The sequence below is a fragment of the Pavona decussata genome, unplaced genomic scaffold (genome assembly GCF_977016875.1).
Source record: "Pavona decussata unplaced genomic scaffold, jaPavDecu1.1 SCAFFOLD_219, whole genome shotgun sequence".
In the NCBI taxonomy this organism is placed as follows: domain Eukaryota; kingdom Metazoa; phylum Cnidaria; class Anthozoa; order Scleractinia; family Agariciidae; genus Pavona; species Pavona decussata.
Window position 1 is genome coordinate 2,192,407 of NW_028145624.1, and position 17,594 is coordinate 2,210,000.

Consider the following 17,594-nt stretch of genomic DNA (forward strand, 5'->3'; position numbering starts at 1 on the left):
GATAAAAAGTAACAGCAGACTGCAAAAATAACATTTCCAAGGTCAAAACTATTGTGTGAGAGATTTTAAATATAAACTCGGTCGTTTGGACTCTGTGAACACTAAACGGTTACACAATGTAACGAATAAACGATTTGTAGTTAACTCATGGAAAAAATATGTTGTACTTTTTATCACCTTTCAATTTCGTCGAACTACTATATACTGTTGATTTGCTGAGCTAGCTAGCCCTTCAATATGGCGATTATTAAATTAATACAAGCCTTATTTTTTTCAGGTCTTTTTCGCTACAGTCTGCATGGTTGCGTAGGTAACTGCGAGAATCTCTCTTCTATATAATACATGCATGATATGTCAGTTAGTTATGTGTTCTCAAACTAAACATATCGGTCTTTTAGGTCTTTAGGTCTCCGAGACTAACTTCTGATTTAAAAGCGAAAAAGCCCTAGGACAAAACAGCAGATGACGAGTATGGTGTCTTATTATCGACAGGTTGTGTGAAAGGTCGTGAAATTATTCTTATCACAAATACAATTTGGTCAAATTGTTGTTCCTGAAGACCATCTCAATATTAGTCAGCGCTAATTTTCCCGCTCATGATAAGTGAAATCATCGAGCATACAGGGTATGAGAATTGATCCTTTACCGAGGGTTTAAAAGAAGATAAAAAGACTGTAAATGTTAATTTATTATTTTGCCTCCTGTTTATCGTTTGCCCTGATAAGACTACACGCTGCCACGTTCATTTGTCAAACGAAGTCGCAAGGAGTAAAGTGAACATGAAATTTAATTTACCATGGATTTACTCTTAGTTCCTTGAATTCGAAAATTATAATCACTTTTCTCCCTCATTTCTTCCTAAACAGCGAGCATACGATCTAATCGTCGATTTGTTGGCTATTTGTCTCGGTCCAGTAGAGTCCTCAGTATGAAGGCCCGTTCTGGTCAAAATAAAGCATTTAATTTCCACTTGTCAGTAAATTAATTTTTTCACTGTTTGTAATTAATATTATGTACGTCTGAAATTATTTTTGTCCAAGGCCAAATGGTTTAACTGCTATTGATTAATTTTTTGTACTTCATAATTATTTTTTTCTAAGGAGGAATTAATTTTATGTTCCTCATGATTATTTTTGTTGATTTTTTTCTGAAGTGAGCAAAATAAATTTGTTGAACGTAGGAATTATTTTTGTGCTTTTTTTCCAACAAGCCTTTGCGGCCGTGCAATTGCCATGTGCAACAAACATGGCGGCTCGTGAACACGGGTCACGTCGAGTGGTGTTACGAGAAAGAAATATACGCGGTTTCGCACTTTTTCTGCAGAATCTCAAAAGCGTTCTTAATCTTTTAGCGAGTGAACAGGTCTTAACTGCAGAGATTCTAAGTGAATCAAGGCATCGTTTACTGGATGCATCTGGTACGTTGACCTTCCTGATAAGTGACATAACGAACGGTGTTGGAAATGCAACCGGTATTTCATCAGTTGTGCTTCAAGATCCTGTACAGAACTTGAAGCATTCATTGACCCAGCCATTTGCATTACTGGCTAGTCTGATTGAAAGCTATGACAATGCAGACTTTTACGATGCCCTTGATATATCTTACTCAGCACCAATGCATCTTTCACAAACAGGACGAGATCGTAGGCGCTATGAAATAACGAAAGAACAACTTGAGCATTTGCGATCACTTTATTTTTCTTGAGAAGCAATTGCTGGCATTCTCCAGGTTAGCGTTTCAACCCTTCACCGGCGACGTGAAGAATTTGGTTCGAGGGATTCTTCCTTTTCAGATATACCAGACGATGAACTGGATGAAATTTACAGAAGTATAACCGGCGATTCAAGTACAGGACTCCTTACTCCTAACATTGGGAGAAGAAGATTTATAGGTGCACTGAGAAGTCGAGGCTTGAACGTTCAAAGATGGAGAATCACCGAGTGTCTACGACGTGTCGATCCTGTTGGAACTGCTTTACGCTGGAGAATGGCCATTCATCGCCGGAAGTATAATGTACCCACTCCCAATAGTCTATGGCATATAGATTCAGGGCACAAATTAATCAGATATAAGCTTATAACGCACGTCTGTATTGATGGGAAGACGAGGTTAATTTTGTATGCTGCTTGTCGGAACAATAATAAAGCAGAAACAGTGCTTTCCTTGTTTCAGAATGCGGTGGCGACATGGGGATTACCCTCAAGGGTGCGTTCTGACTACGGTATGGAGAATTATCATGTTGCTGCTTACATGATACAACATCGTGGACCAGGAAGAGGCAGCATCATTACTGGATCTTCGGTCCCTAATTCCAGGGTTGAGAGGACACATCGTGATGTTTATTCTGGTGTGTTGGTATTCTATTATCGCATTTTTGGAGAGCTAGAAGATGAAGGTAACTTAGATGTTCTAAACGATGTACACATTTTCAGCCTGCACCATGTCTACATTCCGAGAATACAAAATTCTCTCGAGGAGCTTGTCAGGCAAATGAATAATCGGCCAGTATCAACTGAAAGAAACCAATCACCACTGCAAATGTGGGAGAGGGGTATGCTGGAGAACTTGCATTCTGGGCATACTGCATTGGGCGAAACTGAAATTGAACACTTTGGAGTTGATCCAAATGGCGTCCTAGCAGAGGAAGATGAAGATTACCAAGTAGATGTTTCCCAACCATTAATCAACCTTTCAGATGGACGGATTTCACAGCTTCCAGACCCCCTGTCAAACGATGGAAACAGCGGGAAGCATATTTATTTGCAGAGCGTTGAAATTAATCACATGTCTCTATTCTCTAGTTAAGACTCTTGTAGCCTAAAGAATCAAGCAACAACTGTAACAAAAATATTCCTCTTCAGTCTACACGATATATTTTGTTCCATTTATGACATATATGTAGATGAAGTAGGCCACAGGAATGTACGGATAACTTAAATTGTTGTATACCTAGACTTTCACTCAACAAATTGAGCACTGTGATTGGTTGATTCTTGGTCATGTGCCCCTGATCAAATACAAATGTATCCCGACCGGGATACAATTCTGCAGTTGTTGCCCTCTCAGTTACTGAGAGGGCAACAACTGCGGAATTGTATCCAACAACTGTTGTTTGTTTTGCTGTGATTGTTGAAGGGAAAGTCTAAATATATAACAAAGCACTTAATGTAGGGTCCCGAGGGAAACTAGTTAGTTTTGTTTTCCCTGAATCCTGATGTTTCCTGAGACAAAGTTGAGGGAAACATCAGGGCTCTCAGGAAAACAAAGCTAACTGTTTCCCTCGGGGCCATAATAAATGTATAGTGTTTCCTAGGGAGTGAACGGAAAGTAATTTATTGGGTGTGATTAGAATTCTCACTAAAATGCTAAGGAACTACTAAAAGGCTATCTTATGTAGAACATGATCACCAAAAAAGGGATTTTGATCATGATTTATTTACTGGTAATTTAAGATGAACAAGAAAGCCCCATGTGGACTTGATGTAGACTGCATGTACTTCCACCACCCTCATCCCATGTCACCCCAAACTGATGATAAATGTTGACTATTGCTTGACGCGGCATGTCCATCTTAAGGGATTTGTTCATTATTGCTTAATTCAGAAGTCTTCCTTCAGTTGAAACATATACAAATTCAACTCAGAAGCTGAATATCGTTACAATTTTTTTCATGAAACAGAATATCTATACCAAGATGGTAAGAGCCATTCAAAATAAAAAATGACATCTAGAATAGCAGTTCAAGTCACAGAAAACTTGACATGTATTAATTTTATTGTATTTAACCAACAGTAACCTAACAGTAATTGTAAAAGGCAACAAGCATTTGAGTAGCTCTTGAATTCTAATTGTCATGCACCTCAGATAACTCGAATTGCCAAGAGAAAGAGCAGGAGCATACATAAACAAAGGCTACCAAAGTGCCATTAATATATGAATATAGAAAATTACAAAAAAATGTAGGTTGGATTAACTATTCACCATCTTGATAAAAGCTCAAAATTCTAATATCAAGGTGATGTAATGTTGATGACACTGCTGTCATTGATACATAAGCTAACAATCCTACATCCCCTATATATTCATAAAAATTATATTTATAGGCATGTCTTAACTCTATAGAAACACTTGGTCTACATGAAATGTAAAAAGGATATATCCAATCTAATTAAAATGTCAACTACATGTAATGTCAATGATCCCCTTATCTTTTGAAGTTGTACCATTCCACTTCTTTCAAATTGCAATTTCAGTTTTTTAGTTCTTGTGTAACTATTGAAATGAAAACTAATGTGCAACATGTGAATAAAGTTCAGGTTTTCTACATAGGGATTTTTTTTCCTTTCAACCCTGAGACAACTCAACTTGCCAAAGTAAATGTTTTCTTATCAGTTCAGAGTCAAAATGGAGTCTGAATGAACGCAATTTACTTCTTTCCAAAGAAAGGCTGTGAGAATGCTAAATCATACAAAGCAAATAATCTCTCTACGGGAGGTAAGGGAATTTGATTTGTTGGTCTTGGTAACTCAAGAACATTAGTACAGGTATGAGCTAAAGGCAGAAAGCCACCCTCCACAGATAGGTGTTCCTCTTCACTTGATCCTTGATGACTCGTAGCTTTGATTTCTGTGGGTAGTATGAACTCCAATGATGGTGCAAGCTTGAACCCAAGGACTGGCTCCTCTGCTGAAACAGTGGCAAACTGAAGGATGTGACTCAAATCCAGGGTAGTCTCCCCACACACCCTCCTCGAAGCTGCCACTTCTCGAACATATTTGACAAAGAGCTGATAAATGTCTTTCTCTTTTTTGAGTGCATTGGACCCCTCCTCTGAAAACTGAGGCTTCAAAATTTGCAGCAGCATTGTGACACTCATTTTATGCTGAGCTTGAGGTCTCAGGAGGTAAACAAGCATTGGCAGCTGCTGTAAAGCTGACAGCATTCCAAGTTCTTCTAGCCCTTGTCGAATTTGGCGAACACATGGATCAGAACATTCTTCAGAAGAGACAATTTGCTGCAAAATGCTCTCCTCTACAAAAACAGGCAGTTGCCCATTTTGGAGAATGGCAACTGCCATCATAATTCCAACAAAAAAGTAATCTTGTGCTAAAAGTGGCCTCAAGCCTTGGTCAAAGTATTTTTCTTTAATGGCTTGGTTCATTAGTCTTATCCATTCTTTATGTCACGTTCCTGACAAGAACAATGCTCTTTAGAAACACTCAGGGACTATTTGTTCTTTTATGTTTGTAGCTTTGTTTTATTGATTGCATGATTACCGAATATCCGTTTTTTGGCTAGCCGCACAAAGCTTTTTTCATTGTTATTTCCTTTACGTCAAAGACATGTATTAAGATCCTTTTTATGTAAGCACGTTTCTCAGTTGCGAGGAGTTTTCAAACTGTAAGGAGTTCACGGAGCTATTTCTAACGGAGTCTCTAAGAGAACGTGGAGTAACTTGTTCTTAACCCCGGAGTCAAGATCAGACGTAAGTTATGCTTGTAAAATTCCATGTATTCTTTCCTTTCGTTTTTTACGGCGTTGAATTCGTAGTTTTTCGGTTTCTTTAGACTTAGACAATTGTATTCTTTTTAGTTTTCACCGCAAGTATTGTAAATAGACGGCTCAGCCTGATCCTAATAAACGCATTAGTCTTGCTGCCCTTGCCGTGTACTTCACTGTGGTTGACCTGGCGAACTCCAGTACACAACACCCCGTGTCTGCGGCACTGGGAACGCGACACTTTACGTGGTCCACCCTGATCTACACATTCCTCTCCCATGAAGTCAACCTGAAATGTCAATCTGTAGTTTGTAATGTACTGCAATTCACTAAATGTTGTTTGCAGTATTCTGTCCCTGTCAACAGTAATGTAATTTGTTTCTCCTTCAATAGTTTCATCACAATTCGTGACTTCTAACTGTCTGCCGGTGACAATCTCTTTTTGTAGAAATTTTAACACTTCTACAGGGTCACTCAAACCTTGGGCTTAATGGAGTTGATATCAAAAGAATCCAATAGTGATTGACTGTCACTTACAGAGAGTACTGATCCTGCATTTGTTTCAGAGAGATCTGCACTGGTGTGCAAGTTTTGTTCAGACAATCTGCTGCCCACATGAGAAGTATACAAAGGAGTTTGTTGTGTCAAATCGATGAGCAGGTTGTCTTCACCACTTGCAGCATCACTTGAGCAGACGACGTCAGTTCTTTCTACTTCAAAATCAAAGGGAGAAGTTTCTACAAGTTTACCACTAGGATCCAACATGGATGCAGGGAGCTCTTCTAATAGTCTTAAATACAAACACCCAGACGGAGCAATAGATTTGAGTAAAAGTTTAGAATCAATTTCCTTGTCTCGTGGGAGATTCGGTCTTAGCAAAGTACCGCCACAGTTCTTAACAATTTCGAAATACATTCCTTCCAATTCACCAGTTAGCAATGTCGACAATTCTTTGTGCAGTGTTTTGGCGTCCCATTTTCTGTTGATGTCAAAACCTGAGATAATTCTTCCAGAACTTTCCAATTCGGGCTTCTCGGATTTGGTTGGTACCTTTTCTCTCCCAATTTCCAGTATAATAACATCTTTTGAAACCACTTCAGACGCCAATGGTCGACCAGCAGAGCGTCTTACACTTGGATAAGGTCGAGAAGTAAAAGATCTTTCGTACCTTCCGGTTCAAGAATTCCTAGCCCTGCTGGATCCTGTCCCTCTCGAAAGTGTAGGGAACCGCCTCCGTAATTCCTCCAAAGCGTTACCCGTGCCAGCTCTCGGAGTCGATCTCTGCGCCGTTAACGAAACGTTCTCAGCAGTTGCCGCTGTGCCTCTCTGCTCAACTAGGGAAACAAGGTGATTGATCTGGCTTATTGCTGTTTGTGCAATTGACTGAATGCGAATAACAGAATCCGAGTTGTCAGAGCTGTTGTTACCCGCCATGTTTGTTTGTCAAAGACAAAGCACATGGCAAGTGCACGGCCGCAAAGGTTTGTTGGAAAAAAAGCACAAAAATAATTCCTACGTTCAACAAATTTATTTTGCTCACTTCAGAAAAAAATTAACAAAAATAATCATGAGGAACATAAAATTAATTCCTCCTTAGAAAAAAATAATTATGAAGTACAAAAAAATTAATTAATAGCAGTTTAACCATTTGGCCTTGGACAAAAATAATTTCAGACGTACATAATATTAATTACAAACAGTGAAAAAATTAATTTACTGACAAGTGGAAATTAAATGCTTTATTTTGACCAGAACGGGCCTTCATACCTCAGCATCCAAAAGGCTTGCTCTTATAAAATTGGCGCGAAAACATGACGCGCTCTTTAGTCAATTTATTCCCCGCATAAAGCGTATTTCGCCTAATAATGCCATTCCGCGCGTCATGCCACCTGCCTTTCCGCAAACTCATTGCTCCTTTTACCCTCACCGGGTACCTTCCAAATTTTGAAAGACTGCATGACTACGAAACGTTTAAACTTCTACAAGACGTAACGATTGGTCTCGAGAACATGCCTTGCTTACCATGAGTGGCCATTTTGCAGCTGATGGTCCAAAATGACAGCAGAATTCGCAGTATCAATAAGCTCCATATCATTCAGAGCTTTTTCCTTTGTGAACTGTGTTATACTCTACTTATCACGTTGTTCATCACATTGTATCATTGATGAGTCGTAAGTGTCAGTGAGAAAAGCATGAACCTCGTGCGCGTTTTGATGGAAAAGATTAGTCCCCTATACTGTTATCTGTGTAATAATTTACACACGCGCCGGATGAATCATTTAGCAAATGCCTTGGTATACTGAGAACACCCTTGAAGTGTTTGATTCAACTGTAGTTGGTAAGATAATGAAGAAGGCGGCTGAAACAATTTTGTGTTTTTAGAAGCCTGCCGCATTCGCCGGCGAAAAACAAGTGCATAAGGGCTGCATTAAAATCAAGAAAACGTCGCGAGACTGAAATTAGGAAAATTTTCCAAACTCACGTGGAAGAAACAGAACTTATCATGTTTGCTAGTGGTGGGCATATCGTGACCAAAAACTAAGTGGAGCGCTTGATGGTAAATTCGACTTTTTGCGAGACAATGATATGAGACTGCGCGACGTAAACCCTTTCTATAAGACACTAGTTTCAGAGCTGCTGGAATTCATTTTTTGGGAAGAGATACAGACGCTCCAAAAAGTTTCACAAAAAATGGAACGAAGACCGTTTTGGTAAAAGCAAGCCTGCACACGTGGAACCAGTGACGAGATTTTTGTTCCTTGAAATAATGTGCATTTGTCGCACTACTTTGCCGTGTCTCTACTCTTCAGAGGAGCAGATCTAGATTACGATTATTCTTCCTATTACTCTTGGATATAAATTGAGGGACCCCTTTCGGTTACTGCACTCACCTTTAGTCTACCCAGCCAGTCAGGTCATAACAAAGTCTCTAAACCGGCTTTTCTGTCAACTTACTAAACCAAGTTGGTCTTGACAATATAGGGCTTTTGGCCATTCGTTGTTCTGCTCAGGTTCTGTGGGGGCAATGTCAACAGGTAGTGGGATCTTCTCGTCCTTCCCCAATGGTAATTCCTCGTACTTCTTTACATGGATGGTGTTCCGCTTCAGTTGAACCCCTTCCAGTGACTCAATAATAACGCTGTTTCCTGTTTTGGTAACAACTTCATGGGGTCCAGGTGCACATGGTGTAAAAAACTTGTTCTGCCGTTCTTGTTTCACCAGCAGTTTTTCACCTGGACTGACGTCTGAGGGTTTAGTATTCCTCTTGTTGTCTGTATACGTCTTTGCTTTTGTTTTTTTTTTCCACTGTCTCTGTCTCGCATCTCAGTTGCTATCACTTCCTCCCTCAATTCTGGCAATTTTGTTCACATCTTTCTTCCAAACAACAGTTCAGCCGGGCTCACACCCGTGGTAGTGTGAGGACTCGACCTATATGCCACCAGATATTTGCGCAATTCCTTCTTCCATTCTTTTCCTTCAGCTTGTGCTATTCTCATCGGCTTCAAAAGAGATCTGTTCTGTCTGTCGACCTCTCCATTCGCTTGGGGTGAAAAAGGGGTAGTCTTCCTATGTTCTACGCCGCAATCTTCTAGGTATCGCTCAAACACATCCGAACGGAACTATGGTCCATTATCACTGATTAATGGTCACTGACAGTGGCAAACCATGGGTTGTGAAAGCCTCCTCCAAACATTCAATAATCTTCTCGGATGTTGTGGACCGCATTATTTCAATTTCACAGAATCTGCTGAAGTAATCTACCACGACTAACACTGAGTCTCCTGACGGTAGTGGACCTAACAGGTCAATTGCCAGGTCTTGCCATGGGCCTCTTAGTAGAGGGGTTGATTTGATCGGTTCTGGGTTATATGGACTGCTTACAGGCTGACAGCCATGACAGGTCTTGCAAAATCTTTTAGCTTGTCTGTCAATTCCAGGCCACTTTACTTTTGACCGCAATCTTTGCTTCATACTGACAATTCCTGGATGTCCTTTATGGGCAAGAACAAGTATTTGAGGTCTCAACTCCCTTGACATCACAATTTAAGGTGATTTAGGATCGGCTTCCCGATAACACACCGCTCGCCACTTAGAGAAGTGCTTGAGCTTGTCTCCTTTACAATTTCCATTGTTTATACACACTCGTAACTCGACAAACTCTTTATGTTCTTCGGAGGTTTCCTCAATCTCACGTGTTGTCATAGCTTAGGAGTAGCAGTTACTGCTACAAATTTGGTAAAGTCATCTGAAATTTTGTGTGCTGATGATGGTTTTGCAGGTCCCTCGGCTTGAGACAAACGGGATAACGGATAGGTATTCTCTGCGCTTCTGACATATACTTTACTTGTATGGTTGCATGGCAGGATCCACCGTTCAATTCGTGCACATGGCTTTGATCTGCTAGCGTAAATCGTTTCTAGCGGCTTGTGGTTTGTGTACTGTTCAAATTCTGTTCCGTACCGGCACACATGGGAGCGCTCACAACCCAAACAATTGCTAAGGATTCTCTCTCTGTCTGTGAATAACGTTTTTTCACGTCGCTTAGGCTCTTACTTGCGTAACTGATGATTCCCTTCACTCCTTGTTGCTCTTCATGATGAGGACTGCGCCTAGACGTACTGGACTTGCTACGATTAGAGTCTTGCCATCGTTGTCGAAATATCCAAGAATTTCGGCACTTGGCAGCCTCTGCTCATCTCCAAATTCAAAGCGTACACCTTTCTTAGTTAATCTGCGTAATGGTTCAGCGAATGTAGCAAAATCTGGGATAAATCGAGCATTGTAATTTGTTACTCCCAAGAAACTTCTGACTTTTGAGGCATTCTGTGGCTTTCTTGCGTCAACGATGGCTTGAGGCCGATGCTTTTAACGGTTAACACGAGTCTTATGAACACCATCTGAGTCATGTGAAATTTGCATTTCTCAGCATTCTTCTCTTTAATTTCTCTAGTAGTTGTTGCAATCTCTTGTCATTTTCTTCAATGTTTCTGCCATGAAGTATAAAGTCGTCAGAGATGTTAGCTACGCCTTCACAACCTTGCAATGCTTGCTGAATGACATGTTGATACACTTCCGGGGCTGAATTAATTCCAACCATAAGGCGTTTGTATCGATACAGTCCACAGTGGGTCGTGAATGTTGTGATGCTCCGGGAATCAAAGAGAAGTTCCAACTGATGATAAACCCACTTCAGGTCAAGTTTACTGAACACTGTGCTTTGGAGTACTTTATCTACTGTGGGTACTGGGTAACTTTCCCTGATGATGGCTTCATTTGCCCTTCTCATGTCTACACACAGACGTATTTTATCATTTTAATTTGTTTTGGCACTACCACAACTGGACGAACCCAGGGAGTTGGGCCTTCTACAGGTTCTGTTATGTCCATGGCAACTAGCTCTTCAATCTTCTTCTTCACTTTCTTTCGGAGACTAATTAAATGAGGTGCGCCTGACTGGCTGTACCGTACAGCAAGTATTTCTGGAGCCACATGCCGTGTTACTTGGTAGTCTCTCAATTTTCCTTCACCTTCAAAGATTTCAAAGATGTCACGCAAGATTTCTTAATTCACACTTCACTGAATAGACTGGCCGTGACACCAAGTTGTAACACGCCCAATTGTACAGCGGTTTCTCTGCCTAACAGTACTTCTCCTTCGCCATCAATGACAACAAATTCAGTCTTGACTTCAGTTTCACTTACTTTTGTCAGTGCTGAAAAGGTTTCAAGGACTTCTAGTGGATGTTTAGTACCATAAGGACGAAGCTTCTTATTACTCTTCTTGGACACAGACTCAATCTTTTCTTGCTTAAGCTTTGACAAGTTTTTTGTCAATAACATTAGTGCGCACTCCTGAATCTATCACCATTTAAACTAGAACGCCACCAATAGACACCATTACTTTTTCTGTTTTTGACACTGATTTCCAATGAATGCATACTCATCTTCCTTGTCTCCTTCATCTACGTCTTGCATAACCTGAATTTCTTCTTTCCATTATTCGACTTCCCACTGTGTCTGGGTTTGGCCGGTTTTGATGATTTCGTTATACATTTCTGGGCGAAGTGGTCAGCTAATCCACATTTCTTGCAAGTCTTTCTTGTAGCAGGGCTTTTAGGATCGCGCCCGAAATGTCCTACAGTTCCATATCTGTAACATGGTAGTTTTTATCCCTTGGTTGATTCCTTCCGTTTTTGTTGCTGGGCCTCTCGACGTGAGTCGCGTATCGAATTCACAATGTGCTTACCACCCTCCATACTTTACAACTGACACTGAACTGCTTCGTGAGTTGCTGCTGTTATAAGTAAAAGCGCCAAGGTTAAATTTTCACCTTTCTCTAACAATTTGCGTCGCAATTCGTGTGACTTACATCGCTGAACGACTTGATCTCTTTCGCCATCTTGCTGCTCCATACTACGACAGACATGATTCTGGTGTGCCGAATTTATCTTGGGAATGACATAGTCGTTCGAATTTATCTTGGGAATGACATAGTCGTTCAAGGCTTTTTTGTTTTTCTCGTATTTTTCTGCTCCACCAGTGTCATCAAAGGTTTCGAGGATTTCCTAAACATTTTCCCCAGCCGAATGACGGAGTAAGGCTCTTCGTTGTGCTTTGTTGTCTGTCTTATCTGCTTGAATTATTAGGCCCTTACTATCCCCATACAAGCAAATACTTTTCATCCATCTTCGCCACCGCCTTCCAACATTTAAAGGATCGAAATGGAGGTCGAAAATTGTATACTTGACAGCTGGTCATCTATTTTTACTGATGGGGCCATATAATTCAAGCGGTTTTAAGACAACACTTGATCCTCGTCGCCAATTGTTGTATTGCAACGTCGTATTGAAACCGATTAAATAGGATTATTACATGCAAATAACATGCAACTGAATTGAATCCGCCATGCTTTATTAATCAGGAATCCCACACAACTTTGCGCACCTAATTAATTCATGTTCGCCATAACGACGTTTACTTCACTAACAGTACGGTGGTTGTGAAGATAATGATGGGTTTTACAGGTTTAACCAACAAAATGGCTTAAAACTGTAGACTGGAAGAAGTGAATTGTGCGTAAAAATTATTCAGTAGACATTTTACAGAGAACCTCAGATTCTGGTCGTGCATGGTCGTGCACAGTGCATGCCGGTAGCAAGTTATGTTAGCAAGTCGCTCACGTGGTATTTGGGGAGGTTTACTTTTCGTTTTCGTGCTGTTTTGACGCGTACCTAAGCACCCTCGTTCCTAGAGACTCTGGGAACGAGATTGGTACTTGAGTACCCTATAAAGTAGAATCCTTCACTCCATGGTTTCTCTCTTTCTTCCTTGAGGAAATTTACAAGATATAACAAGAAATTTTAGTTACTAGTAAAACATAAAGAATAAATCGACTACGTCATGATTCTTTGAACTTCTTCAATTTTTATGTGGGCGAACTAATCTATTTTTTTATAAGTAAGTATTATGGATCAAACATTCCCAGCAGTGCCCTCCCTCCTCGGGCCATTAGATTTTTTTGAAAACAAACCAGCAAATGCCCTACGTCTTGGACAAACGAGCTGTTCAAATGTCCCACTGGTAGAGCCATAAAAATAAGTTAATTTGGTAGTTTCAGGGCATACCTACATTCTAATCGAGTCTCAAAGAAGTCTTAAGCCTCTTTCTCAATATTGCTCCGGTGATCGTTCGTTGTGTGGATTTACCATCTCATCTTGTCCTCCTTAGAAAAGTTTACCGTCTTTGTCGAAGAACCTCTCATTGAAAGGAAGGAACAGTGCTGTGAGGAGCAAATGACGAGACAGTCAAATGCCTTGAGGGTAGACTAATGTCCTCCCCTCTTCCATCCACGAAAAATGCCCCACTAATGTGCGAGGGGAGCAGTGTTGGCACTTCTGAAATTGACTGATGCATTATCTGTTCTTCGTGTCGTTTTTAACTGGTGAATGCGCGCATGCGCAATGAACAAGTTATAGCAATGGTGCAGTTTCACTTGGTTGGTTGGTTGGTTGGTTCAGTCGTTAACTTTCGGGCATGTACAGTCAATGAGTTTTAAATTCAATTAGAGGGAAAAACACGCGAAAATGTTTTGTTCACGGCGCATCAGGATATTCTTGTTCAATCTGTAGAGAATAACTTAACAATCATTTAGTGCAAGTATGGAGATTTTTCGATAAATTTGAGAAAAGGTATGTTTTTTTCAGTTTGTTAGAAAGTTCGGGGTCGTAAACTAATTAGTGAAAAAAAAGGAGGAAATGTTTTTTTTCACGACGCATCAGAATAATCTGATTTAGTCTGTAGAGAATAAGGGCCCGGACGCACTGGGCAATTTTTTGTTTATTTTGCAAAAAAATCTGTCACCGATTCCCTGAGACAGGTGCGTCCGTTGATTTTTAGATCCACCAAATTTTGTCAAGGCTTACCAAACTTCAAAGACGCCGTCGTCCTGCCTCGGAGCAGGACAAATTTTGTCAGGCGTTAAATCTGACAGATTTGTTAATTTACACGGCATGATTTGAAGGAAAATGTCAATCAAGAAAATTTGATCTCTATTTTTAGTCGGAGTATTTTAGAAAATATAAAAAGATGCAAAAATGAGGTTGTACGAGATAGGCCAATGACGTTACATCGATCACCGAAGAATTTTAAATTCTGTTGGATTTCAAAGCCTTACAATACATACTTCGAAATTGACTCACGGAATCAAAGCGAACAAAGAAACGTTAAGCGTTAGCAAAATGAAAAGTGCGACGGTTTACACGAAAAGTTTCAGTAGAAAATTAAATCTTTCGAAAAAAAGAAAGCATGGATATCAAAAAATGTAGTTGCCATGGAAGTACTGGCTAAGCGAACAATAACATGACAGGAAATTTTTACAGATAAATTTTAAAGGAGCCACGAAGTTTGATTGCTTTTTGCTGTGATATTGACCAAGATATGGGTGCTTGAGGCGAGAAAGAGCACGAGTAAACTTGAATCCAAAAAAAAAACAAAAACAAAAACAAAACAAAACAACAAAAAAAGTGCTAATATGGATGGAGTTTCCGTCCCTTTGATGTTGCTTCGAGGGGAAATTTCAGATGTAAACACTCTTATCAAAACGTCTTTTGAGGCTCTAGAAATGACTGCTAAGATGAAAGGCAGCCTAAGGTTCATTAGTCGTAAATGATAACCCGTGACAGTAATTTCATTTTCCCCAGTCTTGCAGTGCCTTTCGACGTCAATGTGAACTCGAATTAACGCTAGTTGCACCCTTGCAAGATTTTTTTTGACAACTTTGACTTGGTCTTGTGTGTAGAGAGTAAACAGGATTTCTGTGAATCCATAGACCGCAAAACAATCTTATTTTTTGGTTGGTCTGTCAACGAATGCGTCTGGAGCGAGTGTATAAACGGAGAGTGGGCCTGGGGAGAAACTGGAACAAATTATCTGTCTCCATGCAAACGGGAAATTCGCCTTGGTTGAATTATTTTCCAGCTTAAAAAGCTTGTTTTTCTAAAGAAAAATTTAACAATTCTAGAATATTGTTCACTCAAATGAAGAGTCAGTTTTTGTTAGCTCAACTCTTGAACTTTCTTAAGAAAAACTTATAGCCCACAGGAATATTTCTGTTAAACACGTCAGCAATCTTAAAGGGGCAGTGTCACTGATTTTTTGCGTCACTTTGAATAGCCAAAAAACGCATTTGAATCGATGGAATCGTCAAAATAACAATAACCCTAATAATGCACAGAAACTAGTATTAACTATATTTTGCTGGGGATGGCTAGGATGGAAATGGACTACAACTTGAAAATATTGGCCAGTTTTTTCAAGTTCCTCCTGTGAGGAGTAAGAGTGTTCGTATGGAAATCCGATGTCAAAAAGTTTTCATAAAACATCGCTTCTGAAAAATTCATGAATTGGAAACTTATGGCACTAGGAAAAGGATTTTAAGAAAAAAATTGGAGGGATGTAGCTGTGACAGAAGCGTCCAGTCGTGTTTTGAGCTTTCCATACATTTGTCTGTATAGCGAACCAGCCGTGAACTGAAAAATAGTTCGCGGGAAAAAATACAGGGAAATGTATGGAAAGCTCAAAACACGACTGGACGCTTTCTATCACAGCTTTATCCCTCCAACTTTTTTCTTAAAATCCTTTTCCAAGTGCCAAAAGTTTCCAATTTTCCTATTTGACATCAGATTTCCATACAAAAAACTGTTATTTCGAGCCTGTTTGCCTACTTGTCAAAATGGCGTCGAAAACCGTGATAAGGCCCATTACATTCATATAATATAATTACAAATTATAGTCGTAAACTGTGGCCCTAACTGGATGACACTCAGGAGGAAAATACTAAGGTTTAGCCTATTTCACTTTACAACTATACTAAGAAGATACCGAAAAAGCTACTTCCGGTCACATTCCTGTTTGCCTACCACTAAAAGGATACCCAGCATTATCTAAGTCTATTGCAATTTAATTAATTTTCAAGGCCATAAACAACAGGGAATAACAAAAATGGAAAGAAATTTGTATACATTCTGCCGTACAGTTGTAGAAAATACTATGTTTTTTTTTTATTAATCTGGATCCAAAGAAAGGTCACAATATGGCAACGATCCGTTGTTGGAATTCGATGAGGAAGTAAATAACAGAGGACGACTGAACGAATTTTCACACCATGGCAGGTCACGCAGGGACAAATCTCACAGCTGAATAGGCACCAACTAGGGGGGCAAAAACTTTTCTCCCATGTTATGGAGAAAACAGCAACAGCAAGATAAGTAACTATTGCTTTTAAAATACAATCCAAACTTTAGATTTGTTTCAAATTGATTTTCATTAAGGGACAAAGGATGCTCATAAGAGTGTGACAGCTATCGAAACTCAATGTAAGTTTTTAGTGTCCAGAATAGTAGAATTTACTGGCACATTTGTGTTGAGCATCCTTTTAGTCAGTACGGAAAGCGGGATGTGACCTGAAGTGGTTTTATCAGTATCTTCTAAGCATAGCTGTAAAGTGAAAAAGGCTTAACCTTAGTATTTTCATCTTGATTGTCAAATAGCTAGGGACACACTTTACGACTATGTTGGAATTTTATTACTTCAAAAGTGAGCGTCAAAGATAATTGGACTTAAAGTTGGGATATATCTGGTTTGTCGTTATATCCCGATAAGAGCCACAACTTTAGATTACTGACTTATTTAACAGAAATATTCCTGTGTCCCATACTGAGTTTAGCTAAAGAAAGTTCAAGAGTTGAGATGACAAACAACGACTCTTGATTTGACTGAATAATAATCTAGTATTGTTGACGAAGTAACGAAAAGTGATCAAAATTAGACAAAAAAATCAGCATCAGGGGACCTCCACAAGGCTGTTATCTAGAACTCAGCCCAAAAAAGGTCATTGAAGCTGAAACGTTGGTATATAGCACAAGTCCTCACAGTATCTATGTTGCCAATTTTTGAGCAAAATCGGCCGACCCTCATTTCAAAGCTTGCCCCATTCTCTCAGGCAGATCTGAGCTCTTAAGTTGCGTGCACAACTGGTCATTCACTTATTCATGCTACCTGTTGTTCTTTACAATGTTCGTCTTGCTTGATGGAAGCGGGCTAAAATGTTTTTTAAATTTTTTGGGCATTTAGGGGCCTGTTATTAAACTTTGAAGAGAAGACGATTGGGAGCAGACAAAGTTTCCACTGAAACTTGACAACGCGAAGTAGTGGCCAAGAGAGCATGCAATTACTTCGTTGACAGTTTCAAAAGCTAGGCCCTCATCATTTCAAATGATTCAATCTGTGCCTCTGATTTTGGAAGGGTTTAAACCTTGGGACTCATGAACAACCACAAAAAGTCAAAGTTCCCACGACATTAATACAAAGTTAATCTTATAGGAAAAGAACTTACATACGTATACACAGAGAAGAAGCAAAAACATTCTATACGTTTTCTCCCTTATTTTATTGCCTCGTATGGGTTTTGTCTGTCAGTATCAGCTAATTTTATCATCAACCCACGTCTTCAAGTAACGGACCCTGGCGGTAGACGCCAGAGAAGCTCATCTAAGAACCTGCCGAAAAACAAAAAGCAATCAAAATGGTCAAGTTATT

At 39.7% G+C, this 17,594-nt stretch overlaps 2 protein-coding genes and 1 pseudogene across 4 annotated transcripts in view; all 3 read right to left on the reverse strand.

Moving 5' to 3' along the window:
• LOC146459469 (uncharacterized) overlaps positions 1 to 17,594 on the reverse strand; it is a 283,723-nt gene that overhangs the window by 187,074 nt on the left and 79,055 nt on the right. The gene's annotated exons all lie outside the window — the stretch shown is intronic.
• LOC146459476 (chymotrypsinogen B-like) overlaps positions 1 to 17,594 on the reverse strand; it is a 116,633-nt gene that overhangs the window by 22,977 nt on the left and 76,062 nt on the right. For 2 of the 3 annotated variants that reach the window (XM_085089401.1, XM_085089404.1), the window contains one exon: positions 17,422 to 17,554. The exons of the other annotated variant lie outside the window; for it this stretch is intronic. In XM_085089401.1, the coding sequence (XP_084945527.1) occupies positions 17,547 to 17,554 (8 nt within the window). In that variant the 3' untranslated portion in view covers positions 17,422 to 17,546. Of the gene's footprint in view, positions 1 to 17,421; positions 17,555 to 17,594 lie in introns of those variants that run through there. 3 annotated transcript variants of the gene reach the window in all.
• On the reverse strand, positions 2,922 to 7,053 carry LOC146459479 (uncharacterized; annotated as a pseudogene).